General features: G+C 39.7%; 1 protein-coding gene across 12 annotated transcripts in view; it reads right to left on the bottom strand.

Annotated features, from left to right (window-relative positions):
- PKP4 (plakophilin 4) overlaps positions 1-25,452 on the bottom strand; it is a 252,543-nt gene that overhangs the window by 37,094 nt on the left and 189,997 nt on the right. For 8 of the 12 annotated variants that reach the window (XM_059704372.1, XM_059704375.1, XM_059704369.1 and 5 more), the window contains 5 exons: positions 22,760-23,312; positions 15,858-16,115; positions 13,943-14,159; positions 7,288-7,420; positions 5,965-6,178 (listed from right to left, as the gene is read on the bottom strand). In XM_059704372.1, the coding sequence (XP_059560355.1) occupies positions 5,965-6,178; positions 7,288-7,420; positions 13,943-14,159; positions 15,858-16,115; positions 22,760-23,312 (1,375 nt within the window). Of the gene's footprint in view, positions 1-5,964; positions 6,179-7,287; positions 7,421-13,938; positions 14,160-15,857; positions 16,116-22,759; positions 23,313-25,452 lie in introns of all 12 variants that reach the window. The other 4 variants (XM_059704374.1, XM_059704377.1, XM_059704373.1 and 1 more) reach the window with 2 other exon arrangements.

A 25,452-nucleotide genomic window follows, 5' to 3' on the forward strand; every position in this document is an offset into this window, starting at 1 on the left:
AGGCATCTTTCAAAGAAAACAGCTAAAATTTTTTCATTTAAGTACAATAAAATGTCAAACTGAAACAAAGGGGACTAGGAAAAAAGGCTGTGGATTGATAATTAGGTAGAATTACTCGATATTAAGGATAATAGAACACCTAGCTTCAAAGGGATAGTAATTTCTTCAAATAGTACAATACTGCGAACATATCAGTTCATTGTGCTGCATCTCTCCATGATCCCAAGTTGAACGCAATTTGCACTGAAGAACTCTTAGGCACCCGACCAGTGTAGCTCAATGGATGAGTGTCAATCTATGAACCAGGAGGTCACGGTGTGATTCTTAGTCAGGGCACATACCCAGGTTGTGGGCTCAATCCCCAATAGGGGGCGTGCAGGAGGCAGCCGATCAATGATTCTCTCTCATCATTGATGTTTCTATCTTTCTCTCCCTCTCCCTTCCTCTCTGAAATCAATAAAAATATATTTTTAAAAAACACCCCAAAAACAAATCTTAGGCTACACTTATAAAGTCCAAGCATCATGCAAGGCTGTCCAGGGCCACAGTAATTTGTAGAAGACACTGGCAGAACACTGAAATTTGGAAGGATATTGTTCCATTTACAAAGGGGATTTTATAGAGATGGGCAGCTGATATGGAACACTGGGTGACAGGGTCACATGCACCCTGCCACCCATTTTAAAACACATATATTTTAATGAGGATGGTTCAGATGGGGACACACTTTCCTGCTTAGGAGATAGATGGGAGGCTGGTTCCAAATGCTAGATGTCGGCCACCTGTAGGGGAACAGGTCTTCTCCTGCAGGGCCATTGCTTGGCAAAACGAGCTCCTGAGGGCACATCTTCCTCGCCTTCTCAAGTCACACTTAATGTCTCCTTGTTGCTTTTGAATAACCCTGCTGCTCAGCCTTAATTTCATGAAGTAATGAGCTCCCTGTCCCTGTGAGTTCAAACACATGATGGGCAGTGACTCTGTGTGAAAGCTGTACATGGGATCCATGGCTAACTGGGCAAAATGAATTCTGAGGTTCCCCTCCAACCTTGTGGTTCTATAATTTAAAGACAGCTTATGAGTACTTGGCTTGAGGAAGAGTTAATGAAAGAGCTCAAAGATCTTCTGATGTCATATACACGCAACCCTGCTAGATTTATATTATGACTCGGTCCTTTCATGTTAGCTAGATAATGTTTATAAAGACATTAAACTTGGCTGACATCTAGCCTTTGGAACCAGAACTCACTTTTGAAGTCCTCTGGGCCAGATCCTTAAAATGTGGCAATTACACACTGACCACACCTATTCTAAAGTAAAGACTACTTTTGAAGAGAGTATGTCATAAGTAATCAGTCCACATATGAGAATAAATTGTTAGGGGTAAAATTATATAGTCATAAAGAATTCTTAATTTCCCCCATCCTACAAGTATGGCAAAAAAATGCTTCTTAAAGCCTAAAAGCTATTGTCAGCTGTTTCTAGAAAAGAAATATGAGGTGGGTGCTGGTGTTACACTGGAAGCAACATAATCCATTCAGGGAAATGGCTCTTTCGGAATTAGGAAACACTAACATCCTCCTTTCAAGGCCAGGGTCCATGTTTTCAAACAGCTCGTGTTCTCAGCAACGAGTACTGTAGCCACACAGAAATAGAAAAATATAGAGGAAAGGATCTAAATTAGTACTCACATCCAGAGTATAAATCAGGAAAATTAGTACATAAAAGCCCTTCGTAGTGAAGGCTGGCTCTACTTCAAATAAATCTGATTTATTCTCAAATGAAAAAGACTCACAAACCTTCATATACTTTTCTCCCTGTTTATCACTACATCTTACAAGCTCCTAGAACTCAGCTCACAAAGCCCCTGCAACTGTTCCTCCCAGAGACAAACACCCAGAAACAGAGCTCCAGCAGAGACCTATTCCTCCTATGACAGAAAATGAGAAGAAAGCTGCACATTGAGAATGTGAGAACCAAGTCACGGTTAATCTGCCTAGTTAATCAAAAGAGAATACATCTGAGAGTGTGAGCTGGCATGGCCATGGCATACTCACCCCCATGTTGGGAGCCATATGTGCCGAGCCAGCTCAGCCAGGTTCAGAGAGCCTGAGAGGGGGCGGTGAAGGACTGAGAAAAGACAGACAAGAGAAGAAAGCTGGGTCTGGGTGGGACGCTGTGCTCTCTGATGGAGAGCTAGCGACAGCACCACAGCCTGAAAGCCGTGTCTATATTTTATAGCCAGATTCCACGAGGCAAAGTAAGGGCGTGGTTAAGAGGTTTACAATGTTCTAATCTACTCAATTACATGCACCTGAACTCTATCAAGCCCACATCACTCAGCCATGTGGGACCACAGGTTCGGACCATAGGTTCAAGATTACAACTATAGCCTTTGGCTATAATTGTGCTGGGAGGTCTTTGCCCTCCAAGCTGGGACTTGGCACGTCGCTTTGGCATGAGAGGACCGTGCCCTCTCATTAGTCTGAGGCTTGAACCTGTACAAACACTGTAGCTGCTCTCCACAAGGGTGAGCTGTGGTCCCTGGATCACCGCTGACCCCTCGGGGAGCCACGTGCATCAGTCGGCAGCCTTGCTGGCTGCACAGGTGTGTTACTGGGAGAAGATACTTGGACATTACACACGAAGTGTGAAGTGATGGGAACAAAACATGAGAAGGCACTCACTGACTGCAGTACCACTGTCTCCTCTGTGCTCCCAACAAGGGGCGCAGGGCAACGTTACCACAGTGATTGTGTGGACTTCCAGGATGAATACTCTTTTTTTTGTTTTGTTTTTTACAGCTACCTGTGACAATTGCCAGCTATATATTTATATATCTGTGTATGTGCATTGCTTATATGTACATATGTGTGTGAATATATTGTATATGTATTATATATGTTGGATCTGTGCAGCTAGGGACCCAACCGCTTGTCTTTTCAGTATCTCGCGTAAGTGTCACAACTGCCCAGGGAGGGAGGTGATCCTGCACTCCCCAGAGGAGGTGCCTGAGGGCCAGAGATGTGCAGCAAAGTACCCAAGTTCAGATAGGCTTGAGGTGGGAAGGCTGAGGGTGGAGCCCCGCGGACTTCTGGCAGCAGCACACACTCCTAGGGGTGATTCTTACCAGCAATGCTGATAGAAAGGGACCAGATCTGAAGGAGGAGATGTAGCTGCTTCCATGTGTGTGAAATCCCAACCAGGGCCCACTGGCCTTGGTTCAAGTCAGTGGTTATCTTGGAGTGGGGGTTACACAGGGATGTTCACAGCTGGGAATGTTCAGCTATGTGAATTAAGGACCTGCAAGCATGTCAGACTCAAGGGGACGCCGGCCGTGAGTTTGGGGTCCCTGCTCTGTCCCTGCTCAATATGCCCTCCCCAGCCTGAGAAACCCAAAGCTCAGAGCCGTCCCTCCTCCTACCAGGGAGAGGAGCCAGTCAGTTGGATTCCCTGGCTCCCAGGCTCCCTGAACTAGGAGCTATTTTAAGCTTTCACCAGGATGAATACTCTTAATTCTATTTAGCTTCTTCTACTTTCATTTTGTATATATATACACACACACATATATATGCAGGTGTAAATAATTTATTTTTTGGTGTGAAAGGATGAGATGTCTCAAAGTATTTTAGAAATAGAGAGTAAATACTAATAAATCAATATGCAATTTAGATGTGTTAATATTCAAACAATACTAAGGCAGGCAGCACAATCTGAGTACGAAAGTTTCGTATCTTATTTGGAGTGCAGGGTACTGTATGGTGAACCTAATATTTTATGTGGAAGTTAGTTCCTTTGAAATATTAGATTCATGATGGTTTGCTACATTTCCAAATGTTACTGAATTGTAGCTGACAGAACCTGCAGCTCTGATTTCATAGTGAAAGCCAGTAGGGAATGGGATTAATTTTGAAAAAAAAAAGTTGTTAAAAATATTTAAATTAAATATTTCAAGCATGACAAATAGCATAGCAATTATTAAACAACACCTAGGTATCTACCATCCAGCTTTGTTAAATATTAATTGTTTTGTTTCAAATTACTGCTTTTTTAAAGACACAGAGCTAGATTATAGCCCTCAATCCCAGTTTCTCCAATACCCCCATCCTGTAACCACTATCATGAATGTATTATCATTCCAACGAAAACTTTTAACTTTATTGCATATGCATATATCAAAAATAATTTAGCCCTGGCTGGTTTGGCTCAGTGGATAGAGTGTCGGCCTGCGGACTGAAAGGTCCCAGGTTCGATTCTGGTCAAGGGCATGTACTTTGGTTGTAGGCACATCCCCAGTGGGGGGTGTGCAGGAGGTAGCTGATCGATGTTTCTCTCTCATCGATGTTTCTAACTCTCTAACCCTCTCCCTTCCTCTCTGTAAAAAACCAATAAAATATATTTAGAAAAAAAATAATTTAAAGCCTCAACATGAATATTTATAAAAATAGTATCATAATATTTCTGAAGATTTACCCATGTTGCTATAGATTGCTTTAATACACTTATTTTAACCTTGTATATGCTTTCATTGTGTGAGCATACTGCCATTTACTTAATCATTTGCCTACCAATGAACATTCAGTATTTCCCACTAATGCTCTATTATAAATAATGCTGCCGTTTATTTGCCCTCGGCAGAATCTTTCTTTCGCTTTGACCTCAAGCACTCCTGCACCTACCCGATGCAATGTCCAGTCTCTCGAGACATATAGCTCAGTTCCTCCTGGTCTCTCACTCTTCACACTAGTCCGTCATGACTTGACCATGAATAGTTCTCTAACTGTTCCCTCTTCTGCACCACCCACCTCTTCTATTATTGATAGAGCTCAAGCTGTTGTTGTCTTTAGACTCCTGACGTCCTCATAGGCCTCTCAGATGCTAGGCTCATCCCCTTCCAATCAACCCTCCACCTGCTGCCTGAGGAAGAATGCGGTTAAAAGTCAAAACTGGCCCTGTCCTGCCCTGCCTTCATCCCCACTGCATGCGGGACACAGACCCCTCATTTAGGTTCCCTAAACAAGGCCTGCATCTCTCTCTGGCCTGGTCTCCCTTCAGCATCCTCTTCTGGCTGATTCCTCTGACTTTACATCCATCCCATGCTGGCTCTGAGCCTCTGCTTATGACTTGAAGTATCTCCTCTGTTTACTCAGCCAAAGCCTCCTCATCCTTTAGGACAACTTCAGTTTCACATCAAACAGGGAACTTCCCTACCCATTCATGCTCTGTGCTCCCAATGCCTCTTAAAAAAAAAAAAATATTGAGAGGAAGGGAGAGGTAGAGAGAGAGAAACATCGATGATGAAAGAAAATCACTTATTGGCTGTCTCATGCATGCCCCCTACTGAGGATCGAGCCTGCAACCCAGGAATGTGCCCTTGACTGGAATCGATCTGGGACCCTTCAGTCCACAGGCCGATGTATCCACTGATCCAAACCAGCTAGGGCCCAATGCCTCTTTAATGAGTCCTTTAACTTGCCATTTTTCACTTCCATCCGCAGGACCTCATGTTCCTCCCAAGTCTGAGTGCTACCTGAGGGCAGGGACTGAGTTCTATTCATCCCCAGGTCCTAGGAAAGCACCTGCGGTACTAACAGGCATTAGGACTTGGGCTGAGCTGAAGTGGAAGGCAGCTGACCCATTAAGTGTAGTATTTTATTTTCAAAATAAAGGAGAGACAGTCTTTTTAAATAGAGATTTACTATGGAATGCATAATAAAAACGACATTCCGCCCTTTATGAACAAGACATCTGTTAGCTGACACTTCTGCATCTCTAAGCATAACTATCCTAGCATCACCAGAGAGCCTTCTGAATTATTGCGTTAAATTACACTCAGCCTATGTCACAGTTGTGAGTACTATTTCATCTCCTATCTACACCCTCCAACTCCTTCACAAGGCACCATACAAGGGCACAGTCCAGACCGTTTCAGCATTTCCTCCAGGAAAGATCACATTCTTTACCCACCTGTAACAAGCTCCCTTACTTCTGCATCAACAGATTTTCTCAACAGTCTCAACAAGGCAGGTATCCCACCAACATTCTTCATTGCTATTTTATTTTCATCTGTCGACTTGCCAAAAACAAGATTTCGGAGGGCACCACAAGCATTCTTCTGAACTTCCAAAACTCTGTGGTCCAAAAGGTCAACCAGATGCTTGATTCCCCCTAACCTACACACCTAGAATGAGAAATATTAGGTACCAGGCCTAAGTGACATGAGATTCAGCAGTGATCAAACAAAAGTCTTTTATAAAAAGATCACAGGAAATGGACAACTCCAGATAATTTCAAAAGGTTACTTTTCATTCTACATAACCCATCTTTTCTAAATGTTAAGGACACTATCCAAGATGCAGTTCATTTCCTGGGTACATGACTTAAAAAAGGGAAGGGAGACCAAGGTGGATTAATGGCAGGTGTAGGTAGCACAGTCCTACTCCAACCCTCTGAACACAACAGGGATGTGCTTCCACTCTCCAGTGCAAAGAACAAATACACAAGCACAACAAAGCTATATGCAGGGTTGGAAATCACACAGAAAAGGATCTGTGACTAAAGTCACTGGATTCTTAGAACTGTTCCTCTAAGCTACTCTCTTTAAATTTTCTTCCATTTGTCAATTCATTCGTACATTATGTGAATATTCCTAGACTTTATTTACTGCATCCACCTTTAGGTCCGCAACTGGTATGTTGTTTTGCATATTAAGTCGAGGATAAACACTTAAGTTTTATGTGAAATTGCAGGGGGTTGGGGGATGGCTTAAAATGTTAAAAGAAATAATCTGTATGACATAGGACACCAGCCAATAACCAATGACTCACTGTGTTTCTGCAAACGCCAAAAAACGTAAAAATGTAAAATATTCCTATATGTTCAGTATTAGTAACGGTCATAAATCTTCAGTAATTTTACTTAATTGTATGTTGGCACCAGTCTTGACCAGAATCTCATGAAATACATGAGCTCATTTGTTTTACATACTGTAATTTTTATGCAAAATACTTCACAAATGCAGTTTAAATTGATCTTTGCTTCATGTTTTATATTTTTACAAATAACCTAATGAGTGGACACATAATTTGAAAATGCTAAAAGCACTCTAAGAAATATACTCATCCCAGTTTTTCCTGAGAAATACTGAAATGCACAATTACGAAGTGAAAGCGTCCCTGGTATCAGAATCCCTCTAAAAGGGCATCTGGTAATTTCGTAAGCACGCAGGCATGCGACTGCTAAACGCAAAGCCACTGCCTCTGCCTGCGGCCCAGGCACTGGGTCCTGTACCTCCATCTTGACTTTGTTGTCACCGAAGCACAGGTGCTGCAGGTAGGCCGCTGCGTTCGCCTGCACGGAGGGGAACTGGTGCTGCAGCATGTGAATGACCTCAGGCAACTCGGGATCACGCCAGGCGAACTCCCTGCATGAGGAAAAGACGGCTTCAGAAAGGAGGCCCGTGTTTTTAACAATACAAAACATTTGGCATAAGAAAAAAGCTCAGCTGAGACCAAAATTAGAAGTTACAAAAGTCCTAAAATACAAGTATATGTAAATAATTTTCCCCCTGATGAACATATACAGAGGCCCAGATGCTTAGGATCCTGAAGCAGTCATGATGCACAGATGCACAGAAAGAGATTCAAGGGGACAGACAAGTTCTTAACATGAGGAATGTTCTCATTTTCCTTGCCTTGATTCTAATTCTATGCCTCTCTACCTATAAAGAAATTCGCAAGGCTCAGGGTAAATAAGTGTACTTTAGCTAGGTGAGATGTCACACTTGCGGAGAGGACGAAGGGCTGGTGGAAATACACAGATCGCAAATGTTGTGGGCCTGATGATTTTCAACAAGTGTCATGTTTATTGGCTGCTTTGGATTATAATTATAAGCAAGAAACACAAAAAGTTATTAAAAGTATTTTCTTATCAGCAATCCTATGTGCAGAAAATTAAAACACTGCTGGCATTTTCTGCTGGTCTTTTTTCAAAATATGTGCAAATGTGCACATGTGTGCATACAGAATTTTTTCCAAAGAACTGGATTATTATTGAATAGCACTTAAAATTTCATGAGTACCTATTCGGTGCCAGGCACTATTCTAGGCATTTTATCCACATTACTGGTAATTTATTCTTATAGGAGCCTTATGGATTTGGAGACCAAGGCAGAAAGATGAAGCGACCTGTCTAAAGTCACCCAGCTAGCCAAGAGTAGAGCAACATTTGAACTCAGGCAATCTGAACTCAGAGCCTTGAAGCCTAACATCCTGTGTTATCTCTCCGACTTCCTGTAAAAGAAGTATACAATTATACTAAGCATATATACTTTTACATTTTGTTTTTTCAGGTAACATCAACTGTCAGAATTTTCAGATGTCAACTGATTGCCCCACTATTTGGAATCCTTTTTAAATATGAATTTATGCTTATACCATATGCAGACCAATTTCTTACAAAAAGTTAAAAAAGCAATAAATTCGCAGACTTTGATTACAGGACAAAGTAAACTGTTAATCCAAAAATGAATTAATATTGAATAAACTTTTTTTCCATCCCCACACAATTACAAATTATTTTCTTGTTATGAGAACTTTTAAGGTTTACTCTCCAAACAAGTATATTTTCAAATACAAACTACACTGTTGTTAACTATAGTCACCATGCTGTACATTATATCCCTAGGAACTATTTATTTTAACTGGAAGTTTATAGCTTTTGACAACCTTCACTCATTTCTCTCACCCCCAACCCCTGCCTCTGGCAACCACCAATCTGTTCTCTGTACTGATGAGTTTAGTTTAGTTTTGTTTTTCCAGATTCCACATATAGGTGAGGGCATATGGCATTTGATCTGGTAGTCTGTGTCTGACTTATTTCACTTAACATAATCTTCAGGGTCCATCCATGTTGTTGCAAATGGCATGATTTCCCTTTTAATGGCTGAATAATATTCCATTTGTACATATACCACATTTTCTTTACCCATTTATTTCTCTATGGACACTTAGCTTGCTTCCACAAAAACATTTAAATTAACAACCCAGTGATATTTCTATTGCCGTTTTTTGTTTTTTAAAAAATATATTTTATTGATTTATTACAGAGAGAAAGGGAGAGGGATAGAGAGTTAGAAATATCAATGAGAGATAAATATTGATCAGCTGCCTCCTGCACACCTCCTACTGGGGATGTGCCCGCAACCAAGGTATATGCCCTTGACCGGAATCGAACCTGGGACCTTTCAGTCCGCAGGCTGATGCTCTATCCACTGAGCCAAACCGGTTAGGGCTTGCCCAGTTTTTAAAGGCCTAGTGTCTCTCTTGGTCTTGGAAGGCTCCATGCATTAACAAATATTTAGTGAATCCTTACTAGGCTGCAGGTGCTAGAGGTACAAACATTGAATTTAATTTGGTTTTATGGATGCCGAGCTAAAGAGTTTAGTCTTAATACCAGCAACAAATTATTAGTTATTTATTTTACTGGCATCAGCATTGGGTCAAGAGCTTTACATACATTATTTTATTTACCTCCATTGTTGCCCCATGAGGTAAACACTATTAAATAACTTTAGATATAGACAAAGAACCAATGAAGTGGTGAAGGTCAGTGAAAGCCAGGTGGTCTATAGACATGGTGAGGCAAAAGTAGGTTTACAGCTGTTTGTATGAAAAATACAAAAATTAATAAATAATAATACAAGAATAAACTGTGTTTTGTGTATTCACCACTGTAAACTTACTTTTGCCCCATCCTGTATTGTCAGCAACAGAGAGCTAATGGGGGTTTTGAAGCAGAAGAGTGACAGAATGGGACATGGTCACATTTATAAAGAAGATACTCATCCATTCTCTCTGTCTTGCTGGGACCACTCTAATAGCCTCCCACATGTTCTCTCTGCTTCAAGCGCCACCCCTCCTCTCATCCACTCTTTGCACAGCTTCCATGTGATCCTCTGAAAACTGAAGTCAGTGGAAATTTCTGGCTTGGAGGACAGCCTGGATGACCATTTCATGAATAGACATTAAGAACACCACAAATGGCCCAGCCAGTGTGGTTCAGTGGTTGAACACTGACCCATGAACCAGGAGGTCATGGGTTAATTCCTGGTCAGGGCACATGCCCGGGTTTCGGGCTCAATCCCCAGGAGGGGGCATGCAGGAGGTAGCTGATTGATGATTCTCCCTCATCATTGATGTTTCTATCTCTCTCTCCTTCTCCCTTCCTCTCTGAAATCAATAAAAACATTTTTTAAAAATTACATTACACAAGAATGTAATCTTTGAAAGACGGGAATTACCGCAGGAGCCTCATATTCACCTGGCTTTCTGCCTGAGGGCACTTTTGGGATTGTAGCATAAGAAGCACAGACCCTTAAGGAAAGTATCGATGATGAGCTTAGTGAGCTGAGAGAGACTGGAATCTGGAGATGCCAAAGTGGTTAGAACTTGTAGGGCAGGGTAATGGAGAGCAGGGAACTATGCAGAGCAGATTCTACAGGTGTGTGGGAGGATATTTACAAGTTCGTAGTTGAGTGTTGGGCTGTGCATGTATGGGGCACATGTACAGGTCCGGTGGAAAGTGGCTGCTGCAGGACTGAGAGCTAAGCATGTGTCTAAAATTTAGAGCTGAGTTTATGCCAGGTGATGGTGGACTTCCATCTCAGTCAGAGTGCAGATCTTACTGAGCACCTAATCTCACAAGCCATACCAGAGAGTAAGGGCCATGTGCTCGGAGTTAAACAAATCGGAAATAGACCCGTCCTAACAAAGAACAAAACCAATCTCAACAGAATCAAAAGCGTCTGCCAGTAATTGAGTTATCTGCCACAATAAAACCTCAGAACCCTAACAGAAAACAACATAATCCTGAGTCCCTACAATGTATCATCCATAACAGTTCACACATAATTTAACTGGTAGGCCTCAGAAGAAACTAAAAAATATGACTTACAAAAGTGTAAAAAACCCAAATAATAGAAACAGACCCTGAGAAAACATAGATGTTGGAATTATAAGGACTGTAAAATGGTTATTATAAATGTGCTCAAAGTCTTAAAGGAAAAGATGTATATAAGAACTGAATAGATGGGGAATATTATCAGAGACATGGAAACTGTATAAGAAGAAGAAAAAAGAAGCAAATACAAGTATCTGAAATAGAAAAAATTCACTGGATGAGCTTTAAATGTATTGGAGACTGTAGAAGAGACAATAAATTTGAAGACAGATCAATTAAAAAATCCAATCTGGAGAATATATAGAAAAACAGATTTAAAAACCTGAAGAGACATCAGTAACCTGTGAGATGTCAAGTTATCCCAGAAAAAGAGGAGAGTAGTTTGGGACACACAAAAAATATTTAAACAAATAATGGTGGAAAATGTCCCAATTTTGGTAAAAATCATCAGCCAAAATTTAAAGAATCTTAGTGAATCCCAAGCAAGTTAAATGTAAAGAAAACTATACCGAGGCCTCTCACAGTAAAACTGTTAAAGTTAAAGATAAAGAGAAAAATCTGAAAGGCAGCCAGAGAGATTCATTACATAATGAGAACAATGATACAAATGATGTCTGATTTCTCATTAAAAATAATGAAGATCTGATGACAATAAGTGAACATTTTTTAAACTACCAGGGGGGAATTATACCTATCTATCCCAAAATTTATATCTAGCAAAACTATCCTTTAAAAACGAGTGAAATTAAAACATTTTCAGGTTTAAAGCTGAGAGAATTTCTTGCCACTAGATATGCAGCACAAGAAAGGCTTTTTAGTTTGAAGGGAAATGAGGAGAGATAAAAAATTGAATTTATAGGAAGACAGGAAGAGAATTATAAATAGTAAATTTGTAGGAAAATACAATAACCATCTTTTATACTTCTATTACTTTCTTTAAAAGATAATTGACTATTTACAGTAAAAATAGTAACAGTATATCATGGATTTTATAATGTATGTAGAAGTAAAACATTTGACAATATATAAATGTCAAGGAGATGATAAATGAAATTATCCCATAGAATATGAAAGATTAAGCCCTGCTCAAAAAACATCACCAGGATGCTGTCACTTTAAGTCACTTTCCATATGAAGTATTTTTGTTACTCCTTTAAGATGTATTGTTGGTACTAGTAATCATTTTGCTTCCAAACTAGAAAACAATTTTAAAAAACCCTCATAGATCTCCTTTTATATAGAAAAAATGAATAATTTCTTCAGTCTTAACAGGAATTTTTCAGGCTAATTATAATGTAACATTAATCATAAAGTAAGTAGGTTTAGAAGTGAGTAAACACTTAAGGTTGCCATTTTCAAAACAAAATTAAATAAGTTAACATAAGCTTTTTATTTAGCTTTGAATATTCAAACTTCAAATTCACCTGGATTCCAGTTTCAGGTAGAAAAAATACACCTATTATTATAAGATAATCATTTATTCATCTTACAAATGCATTATCAGTAAGCATTCACATAATCAAAGCTAGCTATAACTGTTTTATGCATCAGACTATGAAATTATCATACTATGAATAGCTGAAATATATTATCATACACGAAATCCTTGTTTATAGTGAATCAACTCACATCAGAGGTCAGAACTGAATTCTTCAGGGACTCATGTTAAACTCAAAGCTCTAATCACACCACTGCCTCTCTGGGTAGCTGTTCTTTTCTTTGTAGGTTCAGCCAAGGTATGGTCTAAATGACCTATAATTCAAAGCCCTTTTTAGGATTCCTCCATGTATTAGGGTGCCATAGTCTTTGCCATTTTGAATTTTTAAAAAACAAAATCATGTAAAAGTATTTCTGAATTACATTAGAGGTGCTATTAGACAAATTATTTTACAAAATCCTTAAAATGACAAAAAGGTGGCAAGCAGAATAGCAGAATCAAATGTATATATAAACCATAAAGAATTTTAGAAAAAAGAATTAAGTGGAGTGGTTTTAGGAAAGCAGTGGGTTTCCCATTTAACTCAAAAATACCTTTAGTTACTTTGTTTTAATAACCAAAACCTCACTGATGCTTTTATTTCACATTCATTAGAATAAGTTGGTAGGTTGATAAAAATGAATTGATAATTATAACAATTTTCCAGTGAAACAACTATCTGTGGGCGAAGAGTGAATGAAATCTTGCTAATATATGCCTTAAAATAGCACTCAAGCTGCTTAAAATTTAGCAATAATTTCACTTTTACAGAAATTAGAGTTCTCTTTCAGTTTCTAAACATCTTTATTTCCAGAATATTTTAAATGGCTTTCATTAAAGATGAGGCCAGCCTGTAAAAAGTAAGTACTAAATGACTCATAGTTATCTTAATAAAACACATTTTCTACATGTCCAAATAAGATTTACAAAAGGAAACATTTATTATTTGCCAAATATTTTTTGCTTATGAGAACTTTTGTAAATGATTTTCTCTTAAATGGCAAAGAGCTTTTTGAAGGACCAAGTTAATAAAAGCACAAAATAGCATTGATCAATATGATTAAAAATGTACAACACTGGTCTTTCCCATTTAAAACAACCATATGCACCTCCTGAAGTCCTCATCTACGAAGTCAGTCAGGAAAAAAGGAAAAGTGGTAAAATGATCCTTTAAAAATCTTCTGTGTGATTCAGTCGAAGAGGACAGACCAGAGAACTGTCTTGGTGAAGTATTTCAATGATGAATGCTGCAGATATTCACACAGACCCATGCATTCTCTAACCTATTATTAAAGCATTGAAAGAAGGAATCCATCTTCCTTCTTTAAATGAATTATTTAAAATGAATTAACCACAATGACTTACAATACTGGAATGCAACTGGAAATATTAGAGATAAGGAGTTACCGATCTTATAAGAGTCTTGGCAACTTGAAAAGAAGTGAGAATAAAGGAACTGGTTGGCTTCTATAATTCTATAGCATTCTGAAGACACATAACAGTACTTGCCTGGGGTCTTTCTGAATGCTATCTATTGATGGGGATCTCGTGGTGCCATCATCGGCCGGTGCTGTGTGCTGAAGTCTGTTATAATTGCACTCTTGCACTCGGTATTGTATTGGCCTGTAGGGCTCCGCATAGGTAGCTGTTGTGTTTAGAGCATAGTTATTTCTTTGGTATGTAAGGGTACTTCGTTGGCTGGACGTCCTTTGCAGATTTCCAATACCTACCAAAAAGTCAACATTTATTTTAAAAAGGTTAGTATGTTTTCCGTGAGGTGATACTTATCAAAGTCAAATGTTTTCGATTTCAAGAAGGATTATAGTTTTTAACAACTGTATAACTTACTTACTTTTAGATTTTACCAATCTAGCTCATTAGTGCTAAAAAAAGCACTTCAGTTTTTCGTATATGCTAACAATATACACTAACAATATTATGCTGATTTTATTAGCAGAAAAGAGCAAAAATGAAACTATCAATCTGATTCATAATAGGTCTTAATATGTTTATTAAAATTCAGTAACAGCAAGAGAAACATAAGAAAAAATTAAACTAATTTCAAAATTTCATGTTAGCAATAAAAAACAAGATATGTCAAATTTGCAGATCAAACTTTTAATAGTGTATATAGGTTACTCTGTTTGCCATACATTTCATTTATAGACCTGTGGATTTTGATAACTTGGAAAGTTCACTTCGCAAGAAAGAAGACTGATATATCAAATTCTACCATAGCTACTTCCTGAAATTATTGCATGATCCTATGTATAAAGATACTGTACACTGGCCCAGCGGTGTGGCTCAGTGGTTGAGTGTCAATCTATGAACCAGGAGGTCACGGCCAGGGCTTATGCCTGGGTTGTAGGCTCAATCCCCAGTGTGGGGCATACAGGAGGCAGCTGATCAATTATGCTCTCTCATCACTGATGTTTCTATCTCTCTCACCCTCTCCCCTTCCTATCTGAAATCAGTAAATATTATTTTAAAAAAGATACTGTACACTGTATTTAACATTTCTTTTCTAATCATTGAAGTAGGTATTTCTCCAATGATTGAAATTCCTGCAATCAAAGAGTTTAATAGCATTAGTTCTTAATCCTATTAAGAAAATGCTCAATATACAGAACGTAAGTGAAATATTTCTGCACTAACATTATTAAAAATTGGTACATTCTACTAGAAGAAAAATCCTGCAGTGGACCAAATTATCAGCTTTGACAAAAAAACAATTCAAACACAGTCTTCACCCTCCTTTGTTCTGGGAGGTATGTCTCCTAGGGTTGTGATTTAGGGGGTTATCATAGCTACCTGGAATTCATTTGTGAACATGTAATAAACGTGAACTGCCTTTTTTTTTTTTTTTTTTTTTACAAAAAAGAAGGGGCCACAGGAGATTCCTTCAGCCAAACTGGCAGCACAATCTGCAGCTTCCATGGACATGGGCTGCAGCTTCTGCTCTACCAACCACTACAGGCTGGTGTGGCAGAGATGTGAGGTTGGGTGCAAGGGAATGATGCACTAGCTCCCTATTTTTAGAAATGTCTTCACTGCATTCTGTCCCAGATTGAGTCCACCATAAAGAATGTTTTTCACATTCCATTCTTAAGCTTTCGGAAGAAATCCATTATATAAAAAAGAGTAACACCAAGATCACTCGAGACTATACACATGCTAAGTCAGAGATAGCCAAGTAACTCATATAGGGATTTCCTCCAAATACACATTCCAGGCAACAAAAAAATATCCCAATAAAAGCCTTCTTTTCTATATCTGATATAGTTCTAATCCAAGGACAGTCAGGTTTACAGTTCCATTAACTTATTTGTGAATTCACAGCATAATCACTCCACTCACTGATTAGACTGAACTAAGGTAAAAAGATAGCACCTAAAATAGGTTAAAAAATGAACTTTTGTTTTACTGTTTATTGATCTGCTGCCACAGCCATTTTCTTGACAACCAGATTGGTGCGATTTCAGCTGATGCCCACCTGAGCCTGTGCGGTACAATGCTGTCTGTGATCCTTGGAGCTCCACAGTTCCGTGATTTGGACTGCGGTACACTGGGCTGTAGTAGGTCCTGCCCTCGTATATAGGAGTGATGTGCAATTCGGGAGACACAGCTGAACGAAGGTCTTGTCCAAGCTGGCTGTGCTGACTAGCATAGGAACTCCGTAAGCCTAGAGGCAGGAAAATGACATCGTTAAGAAAGTGAGAAAATTGTGGTGAGGTTAAAAGCCCTAATGAAACTCCTAGCCAATAGGACCAAATGTTAAGTCAAAACACCAAACCTAGTGAGTTTCACAAAGAAAGGATGCCAGGTATGAAAAGGACATCACATAAATTTTTAGAATAAAATTCTCTTAGTAGCAAGAGAAAAGTAAATTTTCTAAGAAAAAGTAGTAAGAAATTACTAATTGGTTTGATAGTCTGAAATTTATTCTCCCAACTGTAAGCTATCTTATCATGATGACCAAAAAGAGAATGTCCTCTTCTACCACTATACAATTTCCATTGTTAAAAACATACAAACGGTGGTTCAGTCTCTTTTCCTGCCCTGCAGAATTACCCTGTCTTACCAAGGCGGCAATTAGCTCCTTGGGGGCAGGGCCCGCCATGTCCCACGCCTCCTTAAACCCCAACTTCTAAGAAAACACCTACCTAGTAGTGCTTAGTGAAGGCTGATGGTCAAGAACTGTTTTGAAATATGTCTTTCAATTAACTCACTCATGATTTTTCAGGAAAACAGAATTTTACCTTACAATATTTGGAATATTACCAGTGAATTAGTAACATTTATTAAGTATTATCAAGTATTACTTTATTATTTATTATCAATGCAGTTTTTCTTTTTTCTTAAAAAACATCAATAAACAGTTGTTTTCATAAAAACCCACATACCAGATTCTTGTCTACCGTCTTTCCAGTGTAAAGAAAAAGTACAAAGTTAGTACATGAATATTAAATCATTTGAATTATTCTTTCATTCAAGTTGCTAATGACTACTGTTTACGCATGGGACTCATGATAAAAAAGTAGATTTCAAACCCAAACATTTTATTTTCCGAATAAAAGTGTATTAGTATATCCTATACTATCCTGCTCAGAAGTTTGTGATTCATCATCATGAGTCAGTAAAATCTGCCACTTGCTTAGAATACCAACTACAGTTTTATCCAAATATGAGCAAGGGAAAGCACAAATACATCCGAAGTCAGTCATATATTTGCTTTTAAAAAGGCTGCAAATAATTAACACAGTAACTAATTATAAAAAGACAGCTTCATTCCCATCCTGTTAACATCTCAGTTAATCATACACAACTAAAAGCAAATGGGCTTGAGTGTGAGTGATATTATATATTGCTTACTGAGGAGTAGCAAGAAAGTTAATACATAAAACTTCTAAAATGAATGATTATTACCTACCCTGAAGAGCAAAGTGACATGGGAAGAAACCAAATCCGCCGAAACCGGTTTGGCTCAGTGGATAGAGCGTCGGCCTGCGGACTGAGGGGTCCCGGGTTCGATTCCGGTCAAGGGCATGTACCTGGGTTGCGGGCACATCCCCAGTGGGAGATGTGCAGGAGGCAGCTGATCGATGTTTCTCTCTCATCGATGTTTTTAACTCTCTATCTCTCTCTCCCTTCCTCTCTGTGAAAAATCAATAAAATATATTAAAAAAAAAAAAAAGAAAAAAAAAAAAAAAAAGAAACCAAATCCATCAATCTGGGTTTTAACTATTGGGTCCTCACTTGCTAAAATGAAGATCAAAGGTTTAAACAATCCTGTAATTGGGGGATTATTCAGCCAAACCTTCTCATTTCAAAACCAAGGAAAATGAAAGCCCCACAGGAAATATGATTTATCTCCATCAGAGGTACTTCCTGGTAGGGCTGCGAGGAACCCAGGTCAGTGGTCTCTCACTGCATACTCTGCACTGGACATGCTATCCCTCAAGGGCCAATGAGAAGTGGTGTGAGCAACCCTGAACTCCACAGAGCCTTCTGCAAACATAAAGTGAAAGAGCAAGAGCAAGGTTAGCCTCCAGGGCTCCATGGAAGCCGCTGTAATTCTAGAGATGATATTAGGATTGTTATTTGAAAGGTCTCACTTGAGGTTCTCAGCTTTTTATTACTGGCAGATTTCTCATTCTTTCAGCAGAGTACAAGCTCCTTTTCTTTATGGAGCTCGGGAGTGTTTTGAACAAAAGGGCAGGCTCTGTTTTTTGTTAATGGTGACACAAAGCAGGCAGGTCAATATAGCTAGTCCTTGGTAATCTTATCAATACGAGGTGCAATGTTAACACTCAGTAGAGCCACAAACACTCTTGATTCACTGAGACTCAGAACATCACTCACACTTGGGCAGAGGCAAGCCTGGCGCTGGTGGTGGCCCCACCAACCATGGTGCTTTGAGATAAGAACAAAGCATTCTGCACCAGTACTAGAACAATTATATTCTCACCAGAGGCCCGATGCACATAATCTGTGGCCTCGGACCTGGCCCCTGGCTGCCGCTGCCTCCACCACCCCCAGCACCGCCACCGCTGTGGCCTGGGGACTCTGCCACCCGCCGCTATGGTGGCCCGGGGCCTCTGCCTCAGCCCCGCCCACTGCAGCGGCTTTGTCCTGAAGGAAGGATGTCTGGTCTAATTAGCATATATGCTTTTATTATTATAGACTAGGCCTGGTGCATGAATTCGTGCACAGGTGGAGTCCAGCCGGCCCGCCCCAATCAGGACTAATCGGGGGAAGGGGCTGTGGGCAGTTGGCCATCTGGCCACACCCGGTAAGGGGGCAACTGTGGGCAGGGCCAGCTGGGGGGAGGGGCCGCAGGCAGTTGGCTGGCTGGCCCTGCCTTCTGGTCAAACTCCTAGTCAAATTCCTGGTTGAGGGGACAATTTGCATATTAGCCTTTTATTATATAGGATGGTGGGAGGATCTGGCTGCATGCACTGCTGGAATCCATACAACATGAAAATACTGTAAATATTTACTATAATTTCATGGGAAAGGTAACAAAATGAGCTGACTTAGCACAATTAAAAGTATCCAGTAAATATTCACTTACAGGACTACTAGTGAGATGAAACTACCATGTGACAGACTATAAAGTGAAATAAAAGACTTATAGTGAGACGTAGTACTTTCTTGATATTATAAATCTTTGAGAATAACATAACAGTGACTGTTACTATTTTGTTTATTTGCTCATTCATGAGAAAAAGTAAAACACAGGGTACTATATATTAACATTTTAAAAATACAAAATTATATGGCCTCTATAGATTAAGTTAAATAATTATGTTTAGGAACCCACTTAATTCACTACCTTTTAAAATGAAAGACAACTAATCATGTTCTATAACTGCTAATAGAAATAACTGTTCCGGAAGTATTTCCACTGAGTAATTTTTATCTCCCTATCCTAACAGAAAACACTGATCTTCCACAACATACTTTTCTTTCCAATAGTTTCTATTTGCAATTCCAGAAATACATATTACTTTACCTGTTACAATGATATATTGCCTGTGATTTAAAACTTTTATATTTAAGACATTGGAAATAAACACATATTTATCTCCCAAATATGAATTCTTTGTATTATTCTTTCAACTTTTCTTGGCATGTGATAATTACACCAACATGAATATTTCAGGACAAGACATATTTTTTTGTTGTAGGAATTAATTTATACATACATTTCATCATCATTTACATTTTGATCAGCAAATATCCAAGTGTCTGAGTCCATTATAAAATTCATGCACTGGAGGGGGCGATCCCTCAGCCTGGCCTGCCCCCTCTCACAGTACAGAAGCCCTCATGGGCGGGAGGCGACCCGGTGATCTGGGGAAGGTGACGCCCCCATCACACCTCTGCTGTTGCCACTGCCAGCAGTGCAAGCCTCAGTGGGCCCTGGTTACCTGAGCCTGGGCGGCTGGGCAGCTGCCATCCGAGGCTTGCCTGCGCCTCAGCTGGCCCTGCTTGCCTGCCTCAGTCAGTGGGGGGTGCAGGAGGCCCCGAGGCCCTGGCGGGGTTGAGGGGACTCCGGCGGCAGGTGCACAGAGTGGCCAGCCCCGTGGGCGCTGCCATCTTGTGATGGCATGACAGTCAATTTGCATATTACCGCTTTATAATATAGGATTGCTTCAGGCTTATTTATTAGCAGATTATTACTTCTTTGAAATCAAGAACCATAGCAAATATAATGACATCATTCTCTGAAGTAAGAATAAAAAAGGGAATTCATAAAATAGAATCCGTATTCAGAATAAGTGGGCAGATAGATGATGGGAAACATTTTCAAGGAAACCCTTTGCTTCTTCTGAAGATGGTAGCATTCTAGGAAAAACTCTGTGCTAGGCTAGGTATAATTTCCCCCGACTGAAAGATAAAGTAATTACATCTGTAAACCACAGGGTTAACAAGGTGCCAGTGTTTATGTGCTCACTCCTTTCCTGGGTTTCCACTTCACTCTTCACAAACAGATTACTGCACAGCCATTCTAGACATACACAGGGAGGAAGACAGAAATCTTCAGAACTATGTATCTTTTAAGGTTACCTTGGGAGATAGGATTTCACAAATGATTCCTACCTCACGGTGCTGTATACTTTTCAGAGGCATGCCAGGAAATATCTAAGCCTGGTATACCTCTCTGATGGCTGAGTGAAGAGAGGTGGTTTTTCCACTAGGAATTTATTCGAGCTCAAAATCAAGTTCAATATTAATTCTTCATGAAAAATTATTCAATTAGAAAATCTCAAAAAGGATTTACCTTTCCCAGAGGCCATAAGGAAAACATATTAATTTTACTACACAAAAACATTAAAAAATTCTATAAAGCCCTGGCCAGGTTGCTCAGTTGGTTGAAGTGCCATCTTGTGCACCACACAGTAGAGCCACAAATACTCTTGATTCACTGAGACTCAAAACACCACTCACACTCAGGCAGAGGCAAGCCCAGCACAGTAGATTGCGGGTTCGATTCCAGGTTGCGGTGTGTACAGGAGGCAACCGATCAATGTTTCTCTCTTACATCAATGTTTCTCTCTCTCTCTCCCCCACTCCTTCTCTCTCTAAAATCAATAAAAACATATCCTTGGGTAAGGATTAAAAAGAAACTTCTGTAACTAAGAAATACTGAAAACAAAGTCAAAAGACAGATTAGAAAATGGGGGAAATAATTAAGAAGAATTTATAAGGGACTAACTTATTTCAAGTATAAAAAGCTTTACACCTTATAAAAATAGGCAAAAGACCTGAACTTATGGTTTGCAAAAAAGAAATAAGATGGCTGATAAACATGAAATCTTCCTCCTTTGGCATAACTCAGTAAGGCCATTTACAAAAATAAAGCACAGTTTTGCCTACTGCATTGGCAAAAATGAAACATTTCATGCTAGCGAAGGGACAGTGGACACAGGCACACTCAGACTAGTCATGGACATTTAAATCTGTGCCACCTTCCTGGAGGGTAATCTGACAATACATCCTTAAGAACCAATATGTAGTTTGATCCAGCAATTCTGTCATGAAGTGGATCCCATAGCTATCTTAGTATCTATGTGTAAATATGCAGGAAGAACAATATACGTATTGGGCACTGTTGTCTCCAATAGCCCCAAATGAAAACAACCTAAATGTCTATTAATAGGGAAGTGATTAAATAAATTATATCTATAAAAATGAGGTCCTAGGCATCCGCTGAGAGAATGAAGTAAGCTCTCAGACATATTAAAAAAAGAAGAGCCCTAGAAGGCTTAGTGGATAGAGTGCTGGCCTGTGGACTGAAGGGTCCCGGGCTCGATTCCAATCAAGGGCACATGCCCAGGTTGTGGGCTCGATCCCCAGTAGGGAGCATGCAGGAGGCAGCCAATCAATGATTCTCTCTCATCATTGATGTTTCTCTCTCTCTCCCCCTCTCCCTTCCTCTCTGAAATCAATAAAATATATTTTAAAAAGAAGATACATATTATGGAATCCCATCAGTATAAAAGCACAATATATGCACATTTGTATATTAATGTATATATTTATATATACAAGCAAACATTCCGGAAGGTACATGAAGTGGTGAGTGGGACTGCATCGGGACAAAGAGGAGCTTGAGACTTTCCCTTCTCACTTATTATTTTTTTGTAGTTTCAATATCTTTTTACCATTGTGTATATATTATTTAAAAAATGTAATTTAAAATACTAGCTGAAGATAAGTTTCATTTAATAAAGAACCATGCCTACATATTATTTGGGAAGCCCTCCATGAAGACAGCCTGAAGGAAATGGCTGTAACATCAGGAAGCTGGCTGCTGTCTTTCTGATTTAATCTTAGTAGCATTTGAAGCCAATTCATAATAACTTTGTGTTTTTCCCATTGGGATGCTAAAATCAAAGCAGTTGGTGAGAAAATCCATATTCTAACCTATACTATGAAAGCATTTTTTCAAAATATTAATATTTAAACGGATATTTTGATACTACCTTTTAACATAACTTGGGTTTGGATATGGGTAGGCCTATGTGGTAAAAAACCTTTCATTAAGCAAATATACTAACAAATAGTGTAGAATCCCAACCATTCTTCTAAAATGCAAAATTACCTTTATATCCTAATACTGTGAGAGAAAAAAGTTTATTCACTGCAGAAGAGGTTAGGTGATGTGAACTATAGAGTTCGAAAGATCGGTCAGCCTGAAGTCTGCAGTATACATTTTGAGAAGAGCACACAAGCTTCCCATGTTGTCACGCTCTATTTTAGAGGAAATTGCACAGATGTTCTCACAGGACTTTATGGAGTGCTGTCACCTGTACTCACCTGTCAGGCTGTCTGGCCGAGGTGGAACCATCCTCTCATAAATGTCATACTGCTGCTGTCCAAATTGCTCCATGTCGTGAACAGTCCTTTGCAGTGAAGGTCCCAGATGTTGTGGTACGGCGGTCATCCCTGAGCGTTTGGGGGACGACGACCCCACCTGGCCTTGGGATGGGGAAGCTACTCGAGTCTGTGCATCCGTCAGGGTCAGTGGGGACCCGACTCTGACAGTGGTTTGGTACTGAGGGGTTGGTCCGTTGGGATTGGAGGTCTGCCGGGAGGTGACTGACCCAATCCTCCGCACAGCTGCTGGGGAGGCGGGTCTCTGTGCAGAGTACGGAGATGCTGCCCGCTGAGCAGGTAATGTAGTGGAGGAATACGCACTGGGGTTCAGTGGTCGGGAGTCGGTCACTGATGGAGAGCCAAATCCACTACCCAGAGAAGTTCTCAGTGACCCCCTTGAAGGAGACACGCCTGTGCTGATAACATAAGAAGGAGACTGTGCTCTAGATGGAACTGAACTAACTCTTCTCATGGCCCGATTGGCTACTGATGGCTGATAAAGGGGAAAAAAGAGAATGGGTTTATCCAAGGTTTTGTGTCCATTGTCATCACAGAAACAAACGCATATAGCTCACGACAACATGATTATTTTAGGCATCTAAGTTTCTTTTCCTTTTTATGCTTTAGAGCTGGATCTTAATATTTCCTTATTGTGTTTTTCTTACTCTACCTTTTTTTGGTGGCACAATCTCTAACTTTCCCCCTTCAGAAAACTAAATTCAAACAGTAAAGGGAGACCTAAAGTCATTTAATATCCCTTCTTTTTTCTGTCTTTACATTTTTGCCCTCTTGTCTATGCATTTCCAAAACACATTAACACACTGTATTGCAAGTATGACGTTACTGGAGCAATGTACGTATTCTGTTCCCCGAGAGTCAAATTTTGGCCAATATGATGTATTTCTGTACAACAACAAAAAATTTGGATTCATTCAAGTAATGTAGCTAGAGGAGCATCTATAATTGTTTAGTCTTTATGGATTGGCCCCATTAACAAAAGGAATGTGTTCTCTCAATGCAGAATAAATGAATGTTTGGACAGCGCCTGGGGTCCACCCTCTCCCATGAATTAACTCTCCAGGGACAGCCTGTTTGCACAGGTGCTGAGCCAAATTTGTCTCTTCTTTTAGCTCTAGTGTGGCCTCTAGCGATTTCAGCCAATTCTTTTACCTCCTTTAATCTATGAGCTCTTATCTTTAGCTGGTGGCTTTAAAGAGATACACACAAAGGTACCCCCAAAAAATCTGTTCCCACTGGAGGAATGCCAAAGTCTCTGCTGGGTTCCTGGCCTAGCCAGCTGGAAAAGACCAGAATGAGAAATGAAAAACATTTCTGCCAAGGCTGGTCCTTCTGTGAATCTGTAGACTCCCACAAACATTGGGTCTCAGATCCCTTTCTCAAAGCAGTGCAACAATGAAGAATATGGGCTGGACTGGGGAATCGGCCTAAGGGGAACAGGCAGGGGAAAGAGACACTAGGACACTGGTTACAAGCCCAGGACCCGGCACTCGCTCTGTATCTCCTTAGTGATTGCCATTACCCTGTCACTTTTAGTTGGGCAATAACGGAAGGAGACAGGGATAAGACAGGACTTTGTACACTCCTAGATGTCCTAAGAGAAAGCATGACTAGTCTCCAGGTGTCACAGCTACTGGGCTGGCTGAAACACCTGCTCTGAGACCTCATGCTCAAGCTCAATTCAGGAAAGGCAATAGCCATGGAGAGTAGAGGATCTGAGGAGGGAAGAGAATTGTTAATAAACAACAGGCAAGAAAAAGGGGGTTAAAAATTAGTAAACAGCTGGAAAATTAAAATCTGCGCTTTGGGTTTAATAGTGCTAAAAATAAGAAAATCCCACATACGAACTTTTTACTACCAAAATGGGATGATACTTGACCCAGATAGCTAAAAAATATATTGTCCAGACTATATGTAAATTAAGTTCACCCCCCCTCCCTTGCAACTTAATTCTTTAGCTCTAGAAACAAAATAAACTTATTATAATTAAAATGAAAGAGGTAACATGACCACTTTTAGAGGGAAAAAATAGACAATTCTGTAGTTAAGATTATTATTAAAAAGTGTGACTTCAGATCTGCTGACAGAAATTCACCTCAGATATGAACTCCTGGAAGCATTTAGTCCAAAGTTTCTCAAACTTTTTCCTCAAAGCATTCCTAACAGCAAAGGAGTAAATGTATAATCTGAGGACTGGGGGTGTAGCTTGAAGTAGATTGCTTCAGGCAATACAAGGTTTTTTGTTTTAGCTTCAAATTTGATGCACTGTATTTGTATTTGTTTTAATATAGAAATGTTTCTCATTTCTTAAAAATTTCCCCTAGATTGTTGAGCCCAAGTCCTATTGTTTCTCCTCTGGCACTGGGAACCCTGGCTGACTTCTGTGGTACTTTCAGGGGTTCCTATACTGCATTAGGGGAAGATTAGTGTTCGCCTAACTTGTTTGATCATCTTACCATGTTTCAGGTTCAGAAAAATCACTAAGGTACTTGGACAGACGGTTATCCTCACTGATTACTGACACTCAGAACTCCTACCGCTTCTATTAATTCTGGAATATGCTGGTGGACTGAAGTGAATAAAGTGGCAACTAGTCAGGACCTAAGAAGTTTTAT

This window comes from Myotis daubentonii, chromosome 7, assembly GCF_963259705.1.
Source record: "Myotis daubentonii chromosome 7, mMyoDau2.1, whole genome shotgun sequence".
NCBI classification, from domain to species: Eukaryota; Metazoa; Chordata; class Mammalia; order Chiroptera; family Vespertilionidae; genus Myotis; species Myotis daubentonii.